Source organism: Ochotona curzoniae, unplaced genomic scaffold (assembly GCF_017591425.1).
Source record: "Ochotona curzoniae isolate NIBS_2020 unplaced genomic scaffold, NIBS_Ocur_1.0 scaffold_2453, whole genome shotgun sequence".
NCBI lineage: Eukaryota > Metazoa > Chordata > Mammalia > Lagomorpha > Ochotonidae > Ochotona > Ochotona curzoniae.
This window is the reverse complement of record NW_024467094.1, coordinates 12,867,422-12,890,304: the sequence shown is the minus strand read 5'-3', so window position 1 is coordinate 12,890,304 and position 22,883 is coordinate 12,867,422. Positions and strand designations below refer to the sequence as shown.

Below are 22,883 nucleotides of genomic sequence, written 5' to 3'. Positions count from 1 at the left end.
TGTGACGGGGGAAGGGAACACGTGGATGCCTGGACCCGTCTGCCAAACTACAAGACTTAGCCACCCCAACGGTACAGGTGAGGCTTTCATGGGAACCTAGCACTTTGCCTCCTCACACCCCACACACATTTACCTGGCCACCCCAACATCCTCAAAATTGTGTGCCCTCAACCAGGGGGTGTTCAGGACACATCCCCAGGGACCCTCCGACTAGCAAGGCTGTGCCCAGGGACGAGTTCCCACTACCCCACCACTGCTCTTTGTAAGGTTGCCCAGCCTTCAGCAGGCTTTGAGACCTTTTGATTCAGAGGAGGAGGAGGTGTTGTTTCTTTTCCTAGTGGGGAAGGGGACTTTGTTACAGTGACCTCCTGCTAACATACAGTCCCAGTGGGTAGTATGAGAGACATGTCCTCTGCCTCTTACAGGCCAGCCAGGAGTGCTGCTGTTAGGGATACAGGGCTGGTCAAGTCAGCACCACAGCAGGCCAAAGGCACCAGTGTGTTTGCAACAGCACCCTGGGCTCCAGGCAGTAGGTCTCCTCCCCACTTTCTCAGCCTTTGTTGCCCTTTTTTTTTTCATGGAAACCTTCCAGGACAGAACAGCAGCCACACCAGCTGCCTGCTCTATTTCCACAAGGGCAGCTCTGAGGACTCACCTTGTTTGGCCAGTAGACTGCACCCATCCCAGGACCCTACCCCGCTGGATTCAAAGCCATCAACCAAGTCATTTTCAGGCCCAAGAGCCATGGAAAGCCCCATCGAGTCCTGGGTGTGCCAGGAAGCTGCCTCACCTACCCTTCCCGCTCGCATGGCCTGACCACATGGAAGGGACAAGATGTCCAAGGCGTGTGTGTCTCCCAAACCTTTGGATAATGTTAAGGGGACATTTAGAAATGATTCAATAGTGAGATATCTGTGTAGACCCTGAGGCCCTACCTGCATCTTTGGCCACCTCAGACACATCTTCATTCCTCATCTCTGCCATGTACCCCAGCACCGTGAAGATGACGAATCCTGAAACAAAACTTGTCCCGCAGTTCACCACGCTGGTAACTAGGGCATCTCTGCAGCAGAAAATGGAAAGGGTGAGACAGTTCCGAGGTGGGGAACCTGTAAAGTGTGTGTGTGTGTGTGTGTGTGTCTGTCTGTCTGTCTGCCCTGCTAAGCTGGCCTGGCCTGGCTGGGCCAGAGACTGTGCTTGGAGAGTCCCAAGCCTGTTCCCTCCCTGCCTTCCGAAGTCCAGCCTCGTGGGTTGGAAGCACCAATTGCTGTGATCACACACATACCTGGGGACAAGGACAGGTTGATGTGGGCAGGGGGAGTGTGCTGTGGCCATGGGTGAACTGTCCAGGAGCCCATGACACCCTTGATGGGCAGTTATCATCTGAGCCCAGCCAGCTTGGAGACCGGGGTCAGAGGTAGCCTTCCTCCACACTGACGGAATTGTACTCACTCTTTTAGGCTTTGCTCAGGCCAGGGTGGGGGAGGCTCTTGATACTCACTGATAGCAGTTGTTGTTGAATTTATTGTAGCTTGCAAAAGCCAACAGGACCCCAAAGCCTGGGCCTAGAGAGAAGAAGATCTGAGCAGCGGCATCCACCCACACCTGGAAGAAAGCAGTGGGGAAGGGCATAGGCATGGGGGTGAGAGGACTGCACTGGGCACTGCCAGCCCAGCACACCTCAGCACTGAAGTGGCTGTTCAGAGAGAAGGAAAACTAGCTTTGGAGGCTCAGTCCAGGGATGGCCACATGGCAAGTGCAAATACATGCAATTTCTCTCCCTTTAGTCATCAACCCATCCTGTGGACTCAGCTGTAGTGTTTACACTTGTCTTTCTGGTGTAAAGCATGAGCACAGGTTGCACACTGACACTGCATTTCATGTATCCCTACTGTCCTATTCAGAGAAGGACTAGCTTCATTCAGTAAAATGACACCCCCAACCCCCTTTTTGTCTTACCCCCGTCTCCAGGAGCTTCTGCCAGTTGGGCTTCAGGTAAAAGAGAACACCTCTCCAGGCTCCTGGGAGAGTGGCGCCCCTCACCAACAGGATGGACAGGATGATGTATGGGAAGGTGGCTGTCACCCACACCACCTGGAAGCACAGTGGAAACAGGTCATCCACACACAAGGGTAGAGATGGGCGGGGGTCAGCGTCATGCTGAAGCTCTGTGCCTTCCTGTCGCTGTAGGGTTAAAGGTGTCATGGAAGAAAGACCACAGGCTTCAGAGAGGGACAGAGCGCTGACAGTGTGGCCAGCGTTGAGCCAGCAGCAGGTCTAGGAAATGGGGAAAAGATCTTGGGGGAAGCAAAAGAATGAGCCATGCCTAGGTCAGTGACCACTGCTGCTACTGTGACAGTAGTGTATAGGAACAAGCTATAGGAACTTTGAAGAATAAATGAGGTCATGGCTCTTGAGATAAACCCATTTCCAGAACTTCCTAACATGTAAACTGAGCATCACAGAATATGTGTGGTGTTAAAGGACACCACGCCTGTCTGCCAGGCTCACCTTGCCGGAGCTTTTGACACCTTTCCAGATGCTGAAGTAAATCACGGTGAAGATGAGCAGGATGCAGAGAGCCAGCTGCCAGCTGATGCCGCCCAGGGCCTGGAGGCCCTTTGACCGGTGGATCTGCAGGACATGGCGCCTGCAGGGGAAGACCCAGACAACGGCCTGAGCACCCACACAGCAACACCTCCAGGAGGTGCCTGCAGGTAAAGGACTCTGCACCACAGGGACCAAATGGCCAGTGTTTTAGGAAGGACTGGCACCAGCCCTGCCCACACTGGACCAACTGCCCTGCAACAGTGTTTGGCCCAAAGTTGACTTCCCAAGTGTTCCTTTGCTGGCTGTGAGCTGGGTCCCCATGGCCACCATGATGGTTAGTCTTTGCCTGCACGAAGATTTGTATGTAGGGGTTGCAGATGTACTCCCATACCCCAACGTAGCTCCCGTACCTGAACTTCCAGCATTAAAAAATATTTTATTCAAGTATGTGACTTCTTCAAGTGTGACTTTATGCCCTTGGATAGAGCCAACACATTAAACCAGAAACTACTCAAATAGTTTCAAACTATTCAAGAAGCATGGACACATTACTTCCATGGCAGCTGGCTGAAAGAAGAACCCAGCGAGACTTTCTGCATTGTGAAGGAGGGGAGGGGATCATATTGAGCATGTTGGCGCACAAGGACAGACCAGGGAAGCCAAATTATGAAGCACAGTTGGGGAAAGCTCCCCAACTGTGGGGCAGGCATAGTGTCAGGGCAGTCAAAGCCACCCCTGTGGTGCTAGCTTCCTATATAGACACCGGTTCATGTCCCAGCTGCTCCACTTCCCATCAAGCTCCCTGCTTATGGACTAAGAAAGCAGTGGAAAATAGCCCAAGTCCTTGGGCCCCTGCACATATGTAGGAGATCCTGAAGAAGCTCCTGGCTTCAGATCAGCCCAGCTCTGGCCCTCACAATCAGTTGAGGACTGAACCAGCAGGTAAAATATTTGTCTTTCAAATTAGAAAAAGAAAACATTTATTTTTATTGGAAAGGCAAATCAGATTTACAAAGACAAGGAGTGAGAGAACAATTTTCCATCTGCTGGTTCACTCCCCAAATGACCAGAACAACCAGAGTTGAAATCGATCAGGACCCAGGAGCTGCTGCTGCTCAACTGCTTTCCCAGGCCACAAGCAGGGAGCTGGACGGGAAGTGGGGCAGCTGGGACATGAACCAGCGCCCATATGGGATCCCAGCTTTTGCAAGGTGAGGATTTAGCCATTGAGCCTTCGCCCAAGGCCCTCAAGTGAAAAAAAATTTAAATGCTTCCCAACTCCCTATCCTGCCTGGGGACCAGCCCCACCACTTCTTCACTCCTGTTAGTTCCCCTAACACTGGATGGCCTCATCTTTCAAAAGCCTGCTGGAAGAGAGTTGACCAGCCCTTCTAGGAACTGAATCCCAGGGGTGTGGTCTGCCCTTAGCAGAGCGCTCCTCGCTTACGTGTAGAACTCCTCTGCTGGGGACGTGGAGTGGAGCGTCCAGGTGACGTTGTCCTCTGAGAAGTAGTTGGTGCAGTTGGCAGTGTTCCAGGCGTTCTGGCAGCTAGTCCAGGGCAGCTGGTCCGTGAAGGAGGAGATGAGGTAGTAGAGTGCCCAGGCCATGATGGTGTTGTAGTAGGAGGCGATGTAAAAGGCAATGATGCAGATGGCAAACCCGATCCCTGGGGAGGTGGGGGAGGAAGGCCAAGTTCAGTGGGCAGCCCGACAGGGAGAGGGTAAGACAGGGCACAGAACTCCACACACTGTGGGAGGGGCAAGAGTGGGAGCCACCATCACTCCATTGCCCCCAAGGACCCCAGGAGCTGGAAAGTGGCAATGCAGTCTGTTACCCATGTGTGTTTGTGAGGTTTCCTGCTTTAGTATGTGAATTCACTTCAGCTTACTTTTATTGCCACCTACTGACAACTTCATATTACTTGAGGAGTCAAAAACTTGCTCAGGTTCTCTGACAGATGCCTCCAAGGCCTGACAGATTCTGGGGGAGGGTACCCAGCTCCCACCCAGGGATGAACATCAGGTCCACCCAACACCCTCAGGTACCTTTGAAAATTGGGCAGATTTTCCTCCATATGGAAATGCATCCATTCCGGTGGTACTGGCCCAGCGCAAGCTCCATGTAGAACAGTGGGATCCCCCCAAAAATGGCCATGATGGTGTAAGGGATGAGGAACGCGCCTGCGGCAGACAAAAGGCAATCTCAGTACCTACCCATGCCCATCCTAAGACAGCTCTGGACACAGCCACTTGCGGGGTCATAAAGCCACCTGCTGTGTCAGCCACCCTGCCGGCCAGCCCTGTTGCCCACCTTGCTTCCTGGTCTTGGTGCTTTGCCTCAAGCTATGGTATTGTGACATCCAGAGAAGCTCAAGATAACTTCTCTCTGATCTCCGACATGCTCCCATAGCAGGATAAGGCTCAGAGCCAAGGTTCTTTGACTGGTCACACACTATGGTCACTGGTGAGTGGAAAAATTCAAACCCAGGGGCCACTGCTCTGGCTCAACAGGCTAATCCTCTACCTTGCAGCACCAGCCTCCCAGATAGGTGCTGGTTCTAGTCCTGGCTGTTCCACTTCTGATTCAGTTCCCTGCTTATGTCCTGAGAAAGCAACAGAGGATGGCTCAGGACCTCGGGACCCTGCACCCATGTAGGAGACACAGAAGAAGCTCCTGGCTTTGGATCAGCTCAGCTCCAGATATTGTGGCTGTTTGGGGAGTAAACCAGTGGATGGTCTCCAGCTCTCTGTAAATCTGTCTTTTTTTTTTATAAAGATTTATTTTTATTATTTTTTTATTGGAAAGGAAGATATACAGAGAGGAAGATCTTCCATCCGATGATTCACTCCCCAAGTGAGCGCAACGGGCCGATACTATGCAGATCCGAAGCCAGGAGCCTCTTCCGGGCCTCCCACGTGGGTGCAGGGTCCCAAAGCTTCGGGCCATCCTCGACTGCTTTCCCGGGCCACAGGCAGGGAGCTGGAAGGGAAGCGGGGCTGCCGGGATTAGAACCGGCGCCCACATGGGATCTCGGGCATGCAAGGCGAGGACTTTAACCACTGTGCCACCGCGCCGGGCCCTGTAAATCTGTCTTTCAAAGAACACATACATACACACCTCAAACCCAGATTCCTGGGCCCCCCCCCCCAGACCAGGAGCCCAGTCTTCCAAATGGGGTAACTTAGCTTTATTACCCTCATGCCAGCAGGCCAGAACAATCCTGTGCAAGCCACCTTTGCAGGTGTGGCTACGAGGATTGTTTCCACCTGGCTGCTGGATGGAAACTGAGGAACCATCCAGCGGTCAGCTGAGGGGGAACCTGCCCTGGACCCAGACATCCTGTGATGCTCAAAGGTGGATCCTCCCAGCCTGGAGATAACGTGATTCTGGCCCCGAGTCCTCCCAGGCAGGAAACTGGGCTTCCCAAGGGCCATATCAGAGATGCAGGTGCAGCTACAAGAAATGAGGGTGACACAAATGACTTATCCTTAAGTCTGTTTGCTAGCCTGCCCGAATCTATTGTTGAAACTGTCCAAAAATAAATAGGCTGATTTGACACTCAGTGTGACAGACAGGTACAGTTTTATCACAGAAGCCATTCCCACTCTCTACTCCTGCCCCGTTCAGCTGCCACCTGCTTCCCACTCAGGCCTACAAATCCACCATCCACAGCTCTGAAGGCTTTCGGAGTACAAAGAGGGGCAAGATCTGGTCTCTGACCCCAAAAATCCAATCCCATGCATGCCATGCTAGGTTTGCGCTCAGATTGGTAACTGCAGGCTTGGGGCCTGCGTCCATGTCCGTCTCTGTCCTCCTCCAGCTCAGTAGGGTCTGGGAGCCCGCAGCTCCTCCCCAGTCTTCCTCATGCAGTTTTCACCCCTCAGGACTCCCTACCAGGAGAGAAGGGACTCACTGCAGTGCTGGTGGGCCCTTACTTCTGGCAGACAGGAGGGCATCACCCAGGGACACAGGATGCCTGAGGCAGCACTAGTGATGCTAAGAACGCATGAGGTCAGGTCTGGGACGTTCTCATCCAGCCGACAGAGCCCAGGAAACCTCAGCCATGCCGACTGTGGCTCTTGGATTTCTAGACATTTGTCTAACCTCAGTGGTCATGCTCCCAGGCTCATCACTTAAACTACTCAGGGGACGAAAAAACCCTACAATCCACTTGCTGGTCTTGCAATGACTTCCAGCCCACCCGGGGTCCCAGTCCGTGATACTGACCTCCTCCATTCTGGTAACATATGTAGGGAAAGCGCCACACATTGCCCAGGTCCACGGCATAACCAATGACCGAGAGGAGGAAATCCACCTTCTTGCTCCAGGTCTCCCGTTCTCCTTGAGCCTCAGCCACCAAGGTGGTGGTGGCACCCAAGATGGCACGCCCAGTGTCATCTCCTGCCCCGGGGCTGGGAACCCCTGAGTACCCATTGGACATGTGGCTTGACTCTGCTTTGTCTGCAGGCACACCCTTGTGCAGCACAGCATCTTCTCGACAGTCCTCTCTGTCTTGGCCCACCGGGCACGCCGTCTGGGAATTCAGGGGTGTGGTCTCCATCCTGCCGGCTAGTGAGCGGTGCTGATGCCCATCTGCCAAGGGCCTGAATGGAGTTCCCGGCACGTGGGACCAAGAATCCTGTCAGAGGTTCCTGTCAGGGGCCCGGGAGCGCTGTTGGAAAGGCACATGGACAAAGCAGAGTCAACAGAGGCATGTCCCTTGAGTTGGGTGTCAGTCAGCCTCTCGTAGGTCTTTTCCACCAGGTAGAGGATTATAAATGCATGTTACATGTGAGTCAATAAAATTTTACTTAGCCAGGTTCACTTAAAAAGAAAACAATACAACCAGAACAAACAGCAGATCACCAAGGTTTGCACAGGCTGCCAGACCCCCGCACCTGCCCCCTGTGAGGACAAGCTCGTCATGCAGTTTACCAGCAGCCCAGCAGAGGGGAGACAGTGGCCAACTGCAAAGCCCTATGGAGTACCTGCCTTGTCCTGGCTGCTGTGCTGGGGACACATGGGCAGCAGCTTGTGTCGGCAAGGCAGGAGGGGGTCTCTCCAGCCAAAACTGGATCTATCAACTATGGACAGGATTTTAAAAGAATGAAGGATAGAGGTGAAAAGGCTGCCCGATGCCCGGGTCTGGGGAGCCCTGGGAAGGCACCAGCCCGTCTGTGCACAGCCATTCTGCCCCAGCCAGTCCCACTAGGCCCTAGACTCCACCTCAGCCCCTCCCCAGCGACCTGGAGCCAAAACCACTTGTTCCTCTAGCAGGCTGCAGGCAGGGAGAGCCAGAGAGCAGAGTGTGGGTCCCTGAGCCTGGCTTGGGGAGGTGTGGGAGTGCTCAGCCAGGGTTCTATGCCTTTATCTCCCTGCCATGGCCTGGGAGGCAAGGGCAGCGAGTCAGCAAGATTGTGGTCCAAGCCATCCAACGCGGAGCAGAGATGTGCGCCCTTTAAGACTTTAAACCGGCACAGTGGCCTAGCGGCTAAAGTCCTCACCTTGAACGTGCCCGAATCCCATATGGGCGCCGGTTCTAATCCCGGCAGCTCCACTTTCCATCCAGCTCCCTGCTTGTGGCCTGGGAAAGCAGTTGAGGACAGCCCAAAGCTTTGGGACCTTGCACCCGTGCGGGAGACCGGGAAGAAGTTCCTGGATCCTGGCTTCGGATCGGCATAGCATTGGCTGTTGCACTCACTTGGGGAGTGAATCATCAGACGGAAGATCTTCCTCTCTGTCTCTCCTCCTCTCTGTATATCTGCCTTTCCAATAAATAAATAAACCTTAAAAAAAAAAAGACTTTAAACCTAAGCATGACCAGGAAGCCACAAGCAGTGCAGAGTCTCTGCTCACTTTCTTGTGGGCTTCAGTTTTGCCAACTCCCAATCCAGTCTGGGAATTACATTTTCGGGTGCCTGGATCACCTCGCACCTACTGGTGGATAGCAGAGGTGGACCGCGTGGCCACACAGCCAGCAGGACAGCAGGGGTGGGGGGAGCAGGAAACTGGCAGCTGCCAAGGACAGCCTGGCAATTCCTTCCACGTGGTTGAGGATGTCGGCAGCTCCTGCCTCAACGAACAAGTGAACGTATACACACCACCACCACCACAAGCAGCAGTTTATGCCCGTAGCTGCAGACTACAGTATGAACACCAGCAAAGAACAGACAGGAGCCCTCAGCAAGCAGAGTTTTGTGTTTCTTCAGTCTGTTTTCTCTATAAAGTAAAAATTTTAAAGGCATCAATTATTATCAAAAATAGCTATGATGACGAGAGAGGACAGCTTCAAGGAATAAGGGTGGGGATGGGGAGACTGAGTTCTACCCTTGCCAGCTGATGTCCCCTGTCTCTGGCTCAAGCAAGAATGAGATTCAGAAGAGGAGAGAGTCAGATGAACCCTCACCGTCTCACCGTCACCTGCCTCCCCCGCTCTCCTCTTCCTGGGGACCAGACTTGGGGGGCTGTCATACAACCACCATTCCCGCACCTGCCCTAGGGAACCAATCATCAAACAGAGAGGGAGATGACCTATCAGTGTATACAGGACAACAGTGCACCTGATCTGGGGACGCTCCGGGCATGCAGCCTGCTGAGCCCCACGCTCAACTCGGCCTGCACATCATGTTTTCCACATTCAAACACCCACGAACTGCAAACACAGACGGGCCCGCCACGGGGGCCAGAGCCCAAAGGGACCCGGGCCCCTTCCCTTGGGCGCCCCTCCTCCTTCCCAGCAACCCCATTTCCCACAGGAACCTTGTGTCTTCCATGTTGCCACCTTCCTCATTGAAATCACAGCTCTCAGCCAGCCGCATCACCCAACCTTCGTCCACCCTGTGGGGCCAGCCCTGGGGGGACAGGGCGCTGCAGAGGCCACCTGGGCGCCCAGGCAAGGGGGCCTCAGCCACAGGACTTTACACCATCTCCCCCAGGCGTCCTGCAGGGCAGACGGGAGGTGTGTGTGAGTTGGTGGGTTGGGGGAGGGGAGATTTTCCCAGAGTCCTCCTTGCCGGCTCCCCTAGACATCTGACCTTGACTTGCTGGCGATCATGATGAGCAGCTCCTGGAAGCACCTACACATCGCTGTGCTATTTTTGTTCTGAGCAAATACAGATCTCTTGTTTCCTGAAATATCCCCTAGTATTTTTAACGTTAAATATATATATATACATGTATCAAGGAGCCGAAATGGCCCAGAGGTAAGAACATCCATGAGGAATGTCCCTCAGATAACTTGGTCTCTCCTAGCAGCTCTGCTTTCTGGCATTCTTTATGTCCCCACTCTTGATCATAAAATTCAGGGTTAAAAAAGGGGGCATGGGGGCACTAGCACTGTGGTATAGCTAATTAACCCTCCACTTGCAGTGCTGGCATCCTATATGGGCTCTGGTTTGAGTCTCAGCTGCTTCACTTCCAATCCAGTTCCCTGATAGTTCGCCTGGGAAAGCAATGAAGGATGGCCCATGTTTGGGCCCCTGCACCCACATGGAAGACAGAAGTTCCTGGGTCTGATCAATGCAGATCTGGCATGGTAGCCATTTGGGGATTAATCAGTGGATGGAAGACCTCTCTCTCCTTGTCTCTGTGTGATTCTGAGTTCCAAGTGAAAATAAGTGAATTTTTATAAAGGTCCCAGCCTTCAAAGCCATCAGCATACAGGGTATACATGGCCCCATTTCTTCATCTCACTCCTCTGTCCCTGCCCATTAGAGCAGAGTAACTGCCCCCTCCGAGCCCCTGGGCCAGAGGCCAAGCCCCCCAACCTCTTCTCCCTGCAGGCTCCTGCCTGTGGGGCCAGGACTCCCTCCCCACTCTGTCCAGAGCCCTCACAAGCGTGCTCCACCGAGATCAGCAGCTAACAAGTGCTGAGAGCCAGCGGGCCCACAGACACTCAAGAGCGAGCATTTCAGGCGGCTGGGTTCCCAGGATGCTCTCGAGAGGTCTTTTTCAAAAGCTATTTTTATCCTGCTGGATAGGAAGACGGCAAAGGAGGTCAGTGTTACAGCTGTGATCTCCAGGAAGCCACTCTGCCGCTCCAGGGCCAGAGAAGTCCCCCGAGGCCCTCTGTTGCACCTTGAACGTGTGCTGCCGTCTCAGGCAGAGCAGCTAGCATGCTGAGGGATGACAACCTGACATACTCCAGGGCCCCGCAGCCAGGGCTGGCACGGTGCTGCAATGGCCACAGATGGCCACGCTGGTCCCTCCGTGCACACCCTTGCTTGCTCTGGGCCCTGGGGATGAATTCACTCATTCCACCTCCTCTTCCCCAACTAAGAAAGGACTATCTCTATGTAAACTTCTCCTGGTCAGGTCTCCATTGATCCTTCCACAACTCTGCAGCCAGGAGAGCCAGTGCAAGAAGCAGCAGGCCACTGCAGCCCCAGCCTGGCTCCTTGAGGCTGGGGGCTCAACCTCGCTCAAACCAAGAATCTCCCGAGCAATTCTGGGCTTTGACACTACATGTCAAACTCCCAAGGGAGTTCACAGCTCAGAATGCCCCATTTTCATTTTCAAAGACAAAACAAAAATCGGCCTGCATTATGGGTTGGACGTGGAGATAAGATTAATTACAGGTCATATAGCCGAGCGGCAGTTTGTGCTGTGTGTTCAGAGCAAGTCTAAAGTTCCCAAGGCACCTAGCATAGATGATAGGAATGATAGCACCTTCCAGCATGGTGGTGACATTAAACCTGGCCCTATGCCACGGCAAGCACTCAGCAGAAGCCACTGAGCAACAGGGCACTTCTCCAAGCCTCTGGGGAAATGGGATTAGAGATATTTGGGTGCCAACCAACAAATTGCAATCAACAACTCTAAGGGATCTTCAAAAAGTCTGTCTCATCCGAAAACCATGCACAATTTCAAATGTGTTTGGACCAAAATAAACTTGGGGTTTTTTTTAAAGATTTATTTTTATTATTTTTTATTGGAAAGGCAGATATACAGAGAGGAAGATCTTCCGTCCGATGATTCACTCCCCAAGTGAGCGCAACGGGCCGATACTATGCCGATCCGAAGCCAGGAGCCTCTTCCGGGTCTCCCACGCAGGTGCAGGGTCCCAAAGCTTTGGGCCGTCCTCGACTGCTTTCCCAGGCCACAGGCAGGGAGCTGGAAGGGAAGCGGGGCTGCCGGGATTAGAACCGGCGCCCACATGGGATCCCGGGTGTGCAAGGCGAGGACTTAACCACTTGCGCCACCGCGCCGGGCCCTAAACTTGGGTTTTAATTCCATCTCAGAAACCTTGCAAAGTACCTGTGTGCACCTGCCCTGTGCTCTGTTCCCTCCGGGACAAGACAGGCACAGCCCTGTCTACATAGAGTTCGTGGTACAAGATCATACTCTGACAAAGAAGACGGAATGAAAGAAAAACCACACGGAGCTTCAACAAGGGAGCTGCGGCTTCACGGAGTGCCTGCTGCTCATCCCAACAGAGCCTCAGGTGGACGGGCTGCGGGCAGCAAACTGGTCCCTCATTTCCGGCTCCAAAGCTGCCCTCAGGTGTGTCTGTCTCAGAATTTTTTTTTTTTCAGACAGAAAAGTTTATTTGCGAAAGGACTAGGTGAGCAGGGAAGGAGAAAGCACCTCCCGAGAGAGAGCTGGGAGGTGGGGAGCCTCTCAAAAGGAGACACACCCATAACATTCTTATTTACCTGGAAGACAGAACTCTTCCACCTACTGCTTCCCTCCCCGAAAGCCTGCCAGCAGCGCACAGGGCTGAAGCCAGCAGCCTGGAATCCCAGGAGCCAGATCTCCCACAGCGGTGGCAGGGACCAAAGGACTTGAACCATCACCTGTTGCCTTCCTGCTTATACATAACTGGAAGCTGGATCAGAAACAGAGCAACGGGCAGCTAAGGCTCCCCCTGCATCACCAGCATCCCATATGGGCACTGGTTTGAGCCCCAGCTGCTTCACTCCCCACCCAGCTCCCTGCTAATGTGTCTGAGAAAGCAGCAGAGGACGGCCCAAGTCCTTGGAACCCCAAACTCATGTGGGAGATGTGGAAGAAGCTCCTGGCTTCAGATTGGCTCAGCTCTGGTGACTGCAGCCACTTAGAGAGTGAACAGCAGATAGAAGCCCTTTCTGCTTTTCTAACTCTGCCTTTCAAATATAATATATATTTTAAAAGATTTATTTTTATTGTAAAGTCAGACATACAGAAGGAGGAGAGACAGAGAGGAAGATCTATCCATTGCTGGTTCACTCCAAGTGGTTGCAATGGATGCAGCTGAGCTAATCTGAAGCCAGGAGCCTCTTCCAGGTCTCCCACATGGATGCAGGGTCCCAAGGCTTTGGGCCATACTCCACTGCTTTCCCAGGCCACAAGCAGGGAGCTGGATGGGAAGTGGGGACACAGGGATTAGAGCCAGCACCCATATGGGATCCCAGTGCATGCAAGGCAAGCACTTTAGCCACTAGGCTACCATGCCAGACCCCTAAAAGAAAACTTTTAAAAATTAACACACATGGGCCCAGCGTGGTGGCGCAAGTGGTTAAGGTCCTCGCCTTGCACGCCCAGGATCCCATATGGGCGCCGGTTCTATCCCAGCGGCCCCGCTTCCCTTCCAGCTCCCTGCCTGTGGCCTGGGAAAGCAGCAGAGGACGGCCCAAAGCTTTGGGAACCTGCACCTGCTTGGGAAACCCGCAAGAGGCTCCTGGCTTCGGATCTGCATAGCATTGGCTGTTGCGCTCACTTGGGGAGTGAATCATTGGATGGAAGATCCTCCTCTCTGTCTCTCTTCTCTGTATATCTGCCTTTCCAATAAAAAAATAATAAAAATAAATCTTTATAAAAAAAATTAACACACCTCTCTTGTTCTGCTGTTGCCCTTTTGCCACAGGGCCCCCACTCGCTCCTCACAGGCCTGAGTGGGGAGCGCTGGTTCACGTGTGGCCAGGCTACAGGGTGCCCTAGCATACTGTGTCACAGGTCAGAAGCCACAGGGACTCCCAATGGGCCTTTGAAGCAGATAACTTCAGGGTCTAAGTGAAGGGGGCTGAGAAAATGTGCTTGTATGGGGGTACGCCAAGGCTACAAATGAAGTCCTCCATTGCTTTACCCAAATGATTGTTTTTAGGAAAAAATGATCCGGAGGGGCGTGAAATGGTCTGGCATCCTTGGGACCACTTGGGACAGGTGGCATCATAAAGAGTAAAAGCCTCAGGCCCGAGTGTCCCCTGCCTGGGCTGGCGACAGCCCCGAGCTCAAACCTAAGGCCCTGCCAGCTGGGACAGGCAGGATCGCCCACGGTTGGCCCGATGCACTGTTCATTCTGGTTTCAGTAAGCAAAAATGGACTTGGGTTAGGAAGGCGTGGATGGCATGCCTGGGCTCCTGCCCCTTCCTGGGTCACCAGCCCACAGCTCTTACTCTGTCCCTCATTTACACTGGGACCACGGGGTTCAGCACCGACTGGCCAGCGGCCTGGCTAGGTCACGTGAGCTCTTAGAGCCCTTGTTTCCTCCTGTGTGAGAGTATACATTGTTATTCCTGCTCAGGGGCCTGTGGCAGAGCAGGTCATACCACCGTTAGCAAGGGCGGCATACCCGATCAATGCACTGGTTCCAGTGCAAGTCCTGGGGGCTCCACTTCCCATCCAGCTCCCTGCTTGTGGCCTGGGAAGGCAGTAGAGGACAGCCCCCTGCTTTCCTGCCTCCCTCTGTCGAGGACAAGGAAGCCTGCCAGCCTCACAGCCCGAGTGCCACGCGGCCCACAGCTCTGGGCTCCCCGGGACCTGCCTGAGCCTCCCCACGAGCAGCCTGAAGGCCCACAGCTTCTAACTCAGCGCCATGAAATCATCACTGAAAATAAACATTTTTATTTGAATGGCAGAGTTAGAGATAAGGAGGGACAGAGATCTTCCAGCCTCAGCTAACACTCCCAAATGACAACAGCATTCACACCTGGGCCAGGAGTTTCTTCTGGTTCTTCCTCCTGAGTTCAGGGGTCCAAGGCCTTGGGTCATCCTCTGCTGCTTTCCAAGTTGCTCTAGCAGGATCCCGGATGGAAAGTGGAGTGGCCGGACCAGGCACGGTGGCTCAATGGCTAAATCCTCACCTTGCAGATACTGCGATCCCATGTGGTATCAGCTCATGGCCTGGCTGCTCCACTTCCCATCCAGCTCCCTGCTTGTGGCCTGGGAAAGCAGTGGAGGACGGCCCAAAGCCTCGGGACCCTGCACCCATGTGGGAGACCTGGAGGAAGTTCCTGGCTTCAGATTGGCTCAGTTCTGGCCAGTGAGGACCTTTGGGGAGTGAGCCAGTGGATGGGAAATCTTATTCTTTCTCTTCATAAATCTGATCCGCATTTCCAATAAAAATAAATCTTAAAGAAAATGAAACAGCCAGGACTCAAACAGGATGCCTGTGTGCCATGTATTATGCCACAAAACCAACCCACAGGAATCCACATTGCCAACAAGCACCCAACAGTTATTCAGGGGCAGGGGGCCACCAAACACATGACACACGTCCCTGCTCTGTGCCTCCCATCCCTCCCATTCCCCGTTCCCTTCGAGGCCTGGACTGAGTTTCCATGAGCTTCCCCATATTCCTCTCTACTCCATGATCACTCGCTGATCATCACACATCACTAATGACCCTGCACGCAGGGCTGCACCTTGGGCCAGGACTCAGACTCGCTGGCTGGCATGGCTGGTGTGGCTGGCGTGGGCTCTGCGTGGCTCTCAGCCCACGCATTCTCCTCTGGCTTTGCTGGATGGGACCACAGGCACCCAACCTGCAGTGTTGGCCGACCCCCAGGACAGGAGGCTCAGGTCAGATGGGGCCAGGCTTCCAGTGAGGGGCAAGGCCCTCCCGCCTCACCCACCAGGAATGCCTGCTGTACACAGGGAAGAGCTCAACAGCAGCCGCAGACTAGAACGGCAGAGTTCAAGAAGCCTCCCCGAGCCAGTGTGCTCAGCTCCCAACCCCACTCCCTGCTAACACCCCTGCCAAGGTGCTTGGAACCCTACCATGTAGGAGACCCAGGCGGGGTTCCAGGCCTGCTGTGGCCGTTTGTAGAGTAAACCAGGACAGAAGACCTCTGTCCCTCTGCCTTTCAAATCAACCCGTCCTTCTTAAGAAAAAAAAAAAAAGCCATTGTGGCCACTTGGGAAGTGAACCAGTGCATGGAAGATCTCTGTCTCCCTCTCCTTGTAAAATCTACCTTTCCACTAAAAATAAAATCTTAAAACATAAAAAGAAAAAAGGCAAAGAAGAATGCACCACGTGATGTTGGGTTTAGACACTCACCTGCAGGCTGGGCCTTAGCTACACCTGACTCCACTCACTGCTGGTAAGTGAACTAGACACAGCACCAGAGACGAACGAGCCATCCGCACGCTGCACAGCCCAGCACTGTCATGCTAGCTGCCGCAGGCAGGAGGAGGGGCTGACCACAAGTCACGTGTTCATCTGCACTGTCTGGCTCCTGAGGAAGGCTAAGCCTGAGCGGAGCAGGACAAGGGAGCCGACTGGCCCAGGCTCTTAGTAACAACGTGCATGTCAGGACCGGCACTGCGGCTTAGCAAGCTAGCTCTGCCTGCTGCACCGTTGTCCCATACAGACGCCAGTTTGTATTCCAGCTGCTCCAGTTTCCAACCAGCTCCCTGCTTGTGGCCTGGGAAAGTAGTCAAGGATGGCTCAAAGGATGACTCGCACCCGTGTGGGTGACCTAGAAGAGGCTCCTGGTTCCTGGCTTTGGATTGGCTCAGTTATGGCTGTTGTGGTCATTTGGGACATGAACCAGGACGGAAGCTAGCTTGCTCTCACTTGCTCCTTCTCATTCTGTTTTTCCGCTTTTCAAATTAAAAAAAAAATTTTTTTTTAAGTCCCTACTTCATGGCACTGGAGTTTGGGGGAAAGCTGCATTCTGCGGTGGAGACCCAGCTCCTGACTGCACTTCCTGCCGGGCAGACCGTGGGAGGCAGCCGATGACAACACAGCATTGGCTTCCAGTGACTGAGTGTTGGCTCCCAGCTGGAGTAGTCACAGGAATCTGAAAAGTGAACCAGTTACGGGTGTGTACACACACACACACACACACTAGCTCCTACGGACTGCTGGGAAGGAAAGCATGACAAATACCTCACTCTGGCCCGTGGACAGCATCAGCCAGTCATTTCTTTCAGCTTTCTGGCTCCTGAGGAAGACTAAGCCTAAGCAGAGCAGGACTTGGAAGCCGACTCACCCAGCGCTCTCAGGGAGGCGTCTTTCAGGGCTTAGTAACAACATGCATGTCAGGGCCAGCGCTGTGGCTTAGCAAGCTGGCTCTGCCTGCTGCACCGTCATCCATATGGGGGCTGGTCTGAGTCCCAGCTGCTCCACTTCTGACCCAGCTTCCTGCCTGGAGCATGGGAAAGCAGAGGATGGCTCAAGGCCTTGGGCTCTGCACCTACATGGGAGACCTGCAGGAAGCTCCTGGCTGGTAGCCACATGGGGAGTGAACCAGCGGGTGGAAGATCTTTTTCTGTCCCTCCTCCCTGTAAATATGCCTCTCAAATAAAAAGAAACAAATCTTCAAAACAACAAATTCCATGCCATGTTTTTCCTAACTTCACAACCTATTACCATCGGGTGCTCCACTTCGTTGCTGTGACATCCATCCAAGGGGACTTCAAAAGCTTTATGAAAAATGCACATGATGAAGAAGCCACATGTATTGCAGAAGTGTCTTGAATCAATTCATCTTTTTACTGTTTACTGTTATTTCTTATTTTCAGCTACAAGAAGCAGAGTAGCAGAGTAAGAGAGATCTTCCATCCCAAATGCCCACAGTAGCAGGGGCTGGGCTGAGCTAATGCTCAGAGCACGAAGCCATATGCAGTCTCCCGTGTGCTGATAGGAGCCTGGGTTCCTGGCTGTCATCCATTGCACTCCAGGACGCACCAGCAGGAAGCTGGGTCAAAAGTGGAGCAGCCAAGACTTGAACTACAGCTCCTATCCACATTAAGGGTGTCCCAAGCAACATCTTAACCACCTGAACTGCATGTTCCCACAAACCTTCGTAAGCAGCCTCATATCCAGGCAGGTACAAGCCGGGAGAGCGACTGGGAACACAGGGCAGGGGATGTGCTAGGCCAGGCAGGGGCTTAGGAGGGTCATGTCTCCTAACCCCTCCTGCGGCACGGTGCTCGTCTGTTAAACAAAGCACGGATCAAGAACAGACCCACAGGAGCATGTCCAAACACAGCTTGTCACAGTCTCATTCACAGGACTATCCTAAGATGGCATGCGTGTGAAAAAGACATGATTAGGCCTCCAGCGTGGGATGGCAGGGGGAGGGGTGGGAACAGAGGAGAAGGAACACACCCCAGTGCAAGGATGAAGGGGAGAGCTGGGTCCACCTGCGGGGACTGGACATGGGGGGAGAGAGGAGGGGAGAAAGGGATCGTGGTGGAATTGGAGAGGCAGCAGGAAGTTGCGGAGGTGGGTGGGAGGCCACGTGGCTGTGATGGTCACAAGGGGACCCTGCTCTTACATCAGGACTAGGGAGCCTTTCTCTACCCAGAGCCATGTGGATTTTTATTTTATTACTATTTTTTAATTTATTTTTAGGGCCTGGCGTGGTAGCCTAGTGGCTAAAGTCCTTGCCTTGCATGTGCCAGCATCCATATGGGGACTGGTTCGTTATCCTAGCTGATCCACTTCCCTTCCAGCTCCCTGTTTGTGGTACGGGAAAGCAGTGGAGGATGGCTCAAAGCCTTAGACCCTGTACCTGCACAGAAGACCCGGAAGAAGCTCCTGGCTCCTGGTTTCAGATTGTCTCAGTTCCAGCCATTGAGACTACTTGGGGAGTGAACTAAACTCTTACAGAGCCCATGGAAAAAATTACACATAAGTTGTATCCTTCTACTAAGTGCACAGTAAATCCAATTCTGTAGGACAGATCTTCAAAAAGTTCAAGGAAAATGAATATTATCGAAAAACTATGCATGGATTTCAAAACATCTCCAGACCAAAATAAACTTATCTTTTAATTCTACATCCCACGAACTTTTGGAAGTACCCACAAAAGCATGAAGAAAAAAAAACAGAGCTAAATATTGAAAGTCCAACAGGAGGAGGCTTGTATCCCAAACCTGAAGACTCCCGGATCCTCACCAAGGACTATCAGTACGGGCACCAAGGACTACATCCCAACCGCCAAGGAGACCACGGGGAATTGGTGTGCCTTCGGAGGCCGAGAACTCTGAGGTCATCCACTCCCGGTTGGATCTACCACGTGGAATGGAAGAAGCCCAAATCCTCCCTTGCAGGATCCAAGGGCATCAGAACAACAGCCAGGAGCCCCGAGCAGTCCGCAGAAACAGAACAGTAAACTTCCTTCGGGACTAGGGAGAGGAGCTCTGTCTGGTCCTCACTTGGTTCCAACTTGGGGTCCCCACCCTCTCTTGCAATGACCATCAGGGTTGCTTTGGACACCCCTCAAAACAAACAAATAACCAACCAAACAAAAATCTAGAATCAGACAGAACAACAAGGAAGGCTTAGAATCAGACAGGAAATGGTCAGCGTGAATTCACTTATACCTTACTAGGTAGGACACGAAGATAAGTTACTCCTCACTAGGGTATTGAAGATTTCTCTACACATCCCTCCTAAAACTGTTCTGCACCTAAACTGTTGACATATGCCTTGTTAGAGTTATAAGCCAGTCTAGACTGCCCAAAAAACAGCCAGGTTCAGCAAAATTATGCTTCAACGCTATATAATGCTAAATATGATCATGAAAATAGACACAAGACAGCTGAACAGTAATCTATAGCCATTTTAAGATGTATAGAACCCCGTTGTATATAAACTAAAATTGAAATGTCAATGAAGCAGTCACAGGATATGGTTAAGAACATGCTTTTTTTTTAACACATTGGTTACTCAATACTATGTCAATTAATTCCATAACGTTATAAATTGTTGCTGATGTTAATTGATCGGGATGATACTCTGCTGGCTCTACCTGCAGACCAGAGATGGTCTCCCCAACAAGCCGTTGTACTTATCTGGACAATAAGATGCTGGACTCTATGCTTGGTACATGCTTGCAATGAAAGAATCTCAACTGGGCTTGAACTGCGGTAGGTAATGCAACAAGGTGGAGGAATCCACCATGGGGGGAGGGTTTGGGGAGGGAGGGGAAATCCCAGTACCTATAAAACTGTGTCACATAATGCAATGTAATAATAATAAAAAATTGGAAGTCCAAGTGTGTCTGTATGCATATGTAAGAATTAGACGCATCTAGAGACAGCAACCTTGTGCACAAATAGGACAAAACTTTAACATCTGCCGAACTGGAGCTCTGACTTTGTAAAGTTGTTCAGAAACTGGGGGAAAGAAAAACTGTCAGCCCCCAGATCCAGATAGGTGTTGGGTGACCCCAAATCAGCCCAGCCACCTGGGAGGGTGCCCTCCCCTCCAGTCCTTCCCCGTCCGCAGCCCAGGTCCTGTCCTCTGAGCCCAGGGCCAGCTCATTCGCTTGGCATTTGAAAGGTGACTCACCTTGCCCTTAACAGGGGAAAGAAAGGAACTGCACTGTGAAGCTCAAGGTCTGGGTCTGGCTGTGCCGTGAGAGCCCCAGGCGAGCCCTGCTGAGCCCCTGGGCTGCACAGGTCACCCCTCAGGCCCTTCCACATCCCCCACAGCCAAGGGACCCAGAGTGAGGCAAATTCCAGTTTCAGCTGACAACTTTTTCCTTAAGTCGCTTGGTGCACTCCAGCAGCTCAGTAACCAAGGCAATGCACACCTTGCTCCTCGAAGACGCCCAGAAAGACCACACGAAAACACAGCAAGGTGGGGGGGCCGCGGCAGGTCCCCAGCCCAGGGACCAGGGATCCTCCCAGAGCACACAGCCGGCTCTTGACCCAGCTGCTCTCGGTGCCGCCCTTCTCTCAGGTATCCTTCCTGTCTTGAATGACGACAGGAAGAACTGGACCTCAGGCAGGAGACCTCCCTGGCCAGTGCCTGCGGGCCCGGGGCTGGCATCACAGACCTGTGAACCTGACTTGGGGTAGCAGCTCAGCCCAGCCTGGCCGTGCTGTCCCTGGGAGGGCTCATGCCTTGCCCAAGGGTAACTCATCTCTGGGCTCATTACCTGAGGCCTGCCTGGAGAGAGAGCTGTCAGGTCTTCAAATTTCTTCCAGCTGTGGTTTAGCCGGGTGAGACCCAGGAACTGGTTCCTCAGGAGAAGGGGTGGAACCTCAGCCTTGGCAGACACGGCCTTGGGGACGCTGCTGGATTATGCAGCCATGCGGTCAACATCCCACCTCTTGGGGCAGTGAAGGCCAGCTGAGCCCAGCACTGCCTTGAGGTCACTTCTGTCAGCACAAGGCCAGGCATGAGCAGGGAACAGCCCGTGCTGGCTGGATCAGGGGAGGCACAGTCGAGCTTGGCATCCAGCAGACGAGACCCTGACCTGACAGCCACATCGGGGCTCAGCCTCGCTGCCAGGACTTTTCTGCACCATCATTTTGACTTGTGTTTTTTTTTTAACACAGCTTTGATCTGCGCCTATAGGATACATCAGCAGGGACCCAGGGATCAGGCTAAGCAGGCCAGCCTGGCCTCCTTCAGGGACTGCTAGAGAGAGGGGTTAGCCAACGTGTTGGGGATTGGGAAGTTCCCAGTTCCCTCTCCCACAGCAGCAAAGACAACCATATTGTCATTCCTCTAGGCCCCCCAACTCCTAGAGGAAAAGTCAAGTCATCACCATATCCTGTTGATTCATTGGGGCCAAAGTAAAATTAACTTCTGCAGGCCGCCCTGCCCCTGTTCTTTCCAGCCATGACAGTGGACAAAGACAGCGTGGAGGGGGCAGCCACGTCCTGGCTCACCTGCAGGCATCAGCTGCCTCTCTCTGATGGGAGGTGTGGAGGGTGGCAGCCAAGTCCTCCACAGGGCAGTGTCCCGCGCACCTCCTAAACCCTCATCTCTTTGGAAACTCCCCAGCCTGCCTCTCCAGGTTTTGTCAAGGTACTTGCATGACTCTGAAAGTTCCCCCCCACACACACACACACACAAGCGGATTCTCAGATGCCTCGCCAATTCTGTGAAACTCTCCCTACCATGCCACTCCCACCCCACCCTGTGGTCCTTGCATTTCTTCAAGGAGAAGGTAGGAATGAGCTTAAACATCCAAGCCAAAGCCTTTGGTTACTTGTGAAGAAATCTGCTTTTACTCAGGCTCAGTGACAGAGACAAAACCCCAGGCCACCAGGACTAGCTCAGTTTGCAAGAGCCTGCCCTGGGTGGGGCAGCCACGCCCGCCCACCACACCGCAAGGAAATGTGTACACCGAACCAAGTGTCCAGGCTTTAAGCAGCCTGAGCTCCTAAAGCCCCAAACTCTGTCTCACTCAACACAAATGCCAAGGCTGCCTTCTTAAACATTTTTCCAGAGTAACTGAAGGCAAAACACATTAAATATTTGATCTCATCTTACTATGATGAGAGCTAGCAGGTTCATAAATAATCCATCGACCTGGTTCATTTTTCTGGATAAAGTTGCACACACACACAAAACCTTTATGATGTCCCAGACTCCCAGACAGGCTACTCCTCCCAGTTTTTCAGAACTCCTACTGGGAGAAGGCACAATTCCATATGCAAAAGACCCAGCAGCCGAACCAGATGCACTCCCCAGCGAGGGCTTCACAGGGTTCGTGCCAAGCCAGTTTGAGCAAGTTCATTTCTCCAGATACGCACGCACACCAGGAGCACCGCAGTCCTGCGGAGTGGGGATTCCCCTGCAGTTCTGCGCGCTCCTCCACTCTGCCCACGAACGCTCCCATGCGCACCGAGCCTCACCCACTTAGGCGTCCCTCCGAGATCTCCCCGGCCATCTGTGCCAACCCCGGCACCCGCCAAAGCGCCCCTTCCTACAGCCACTTGGTGCTTGCCAGTCACCAAGATCCAATCCAAAACGCGGGCTGCAACTCCAGCAACTTTGCGCACTCAAGACCTCGCGCGCCTCGTGAACAAAGGACTCCCCGACCGAGACCATCCCCGTGCCCTGCTCAGCCCCGCCCGGCCGCGGTGGGCACCTGCTCTTGCAGGGAGCGGAGGGTGCAGGCGGCAAAATCCGCAGCCCAGTCCCCGGGCACGCGGCCCCTCTCTCCGGGGCCCCGGGGGCTCGAGGCTGGGTTGCACCGAGGATCGCCTGAGGAACCGGTGGAGAAGTTGTACAAAGTAAGCGTGGGCTGGAGGCGGCCAGGAGCGCGGACCCACCTGGCCGAGGGCGTGCGGAGGCCGGTCCCCGTCCCGCACGCCGGGAGGCGGGGTTCCTCTGGCGCCCTCGAGGCACCCGGGCGGCCACCGCCTGTGCCGAGCTGCG

The 22,883-nt window shown here is 53.4% G+C and overlaps 1 protein-coding gene and 1 long non-coding RNA gene across 3 annotated transcripts in view; one reads left to right on the top strand and one right to left on the bottom strand.

The window, feature by feature from the left end:
- The window catches only part of SLC6A4 (solute carrier family 6 member 4), a 37,079-nt gene extending 14,196 nt beyond the window's left edge, over positions 1–22,883 (bottom strand). The window contains exons 1-9 of one of the 2 annotated variants that reach the window (XM_041000276.1): positions 22,778–22,882; positions 9,311–9,491; positions 6,779–7,223; positions 4,597–4,731; positions 3,998–4,217; positions 2,512–2,650; positions 1,960–2,094; positions 1,502–1,605; positions 936–1,063 (exon numbers count right to left, since the gene is read on the bottom strand). In XM_041000276.1, the coding sequence (XP_040856210.1) occupies positions 936–1,063; positions 1,502–1,605; positions 1,960–2,094; positions 2,512–2,650; positions 3,998–4,217; positions 4,597–4,731; positions 6,779–7,112 (1,195 nt within the window). In that variant the 5' untranslated portion in view covers positions 7,113–7,223; positions 9,311–9,491; positions 22,778–22,882. Of the gene's footprint in view, positions 1–935; positions 1,064–1,501; positions 1,606–1,959; positions 2,095–2,511; positions 2,651–3,997; positions 4,218–4,596; positions 4,732–6,778; positions 7,224–9,310; positions 9,492–22,777 lie in introns of both variants that reach the window. The other variant, XM_041000275.1, reaches the window with a different exon arrangement.
- LOC121169676 lies at positions 45–5,853 on the top strand. The gene is made up of 3 exons (XR_005885906.1): positions 45–77; positions 593–2,717; positions 5,757–5,853. It is a non-coding gene; the product is annotated as an uncharacterized LOC121169676 (long non-coding RNA).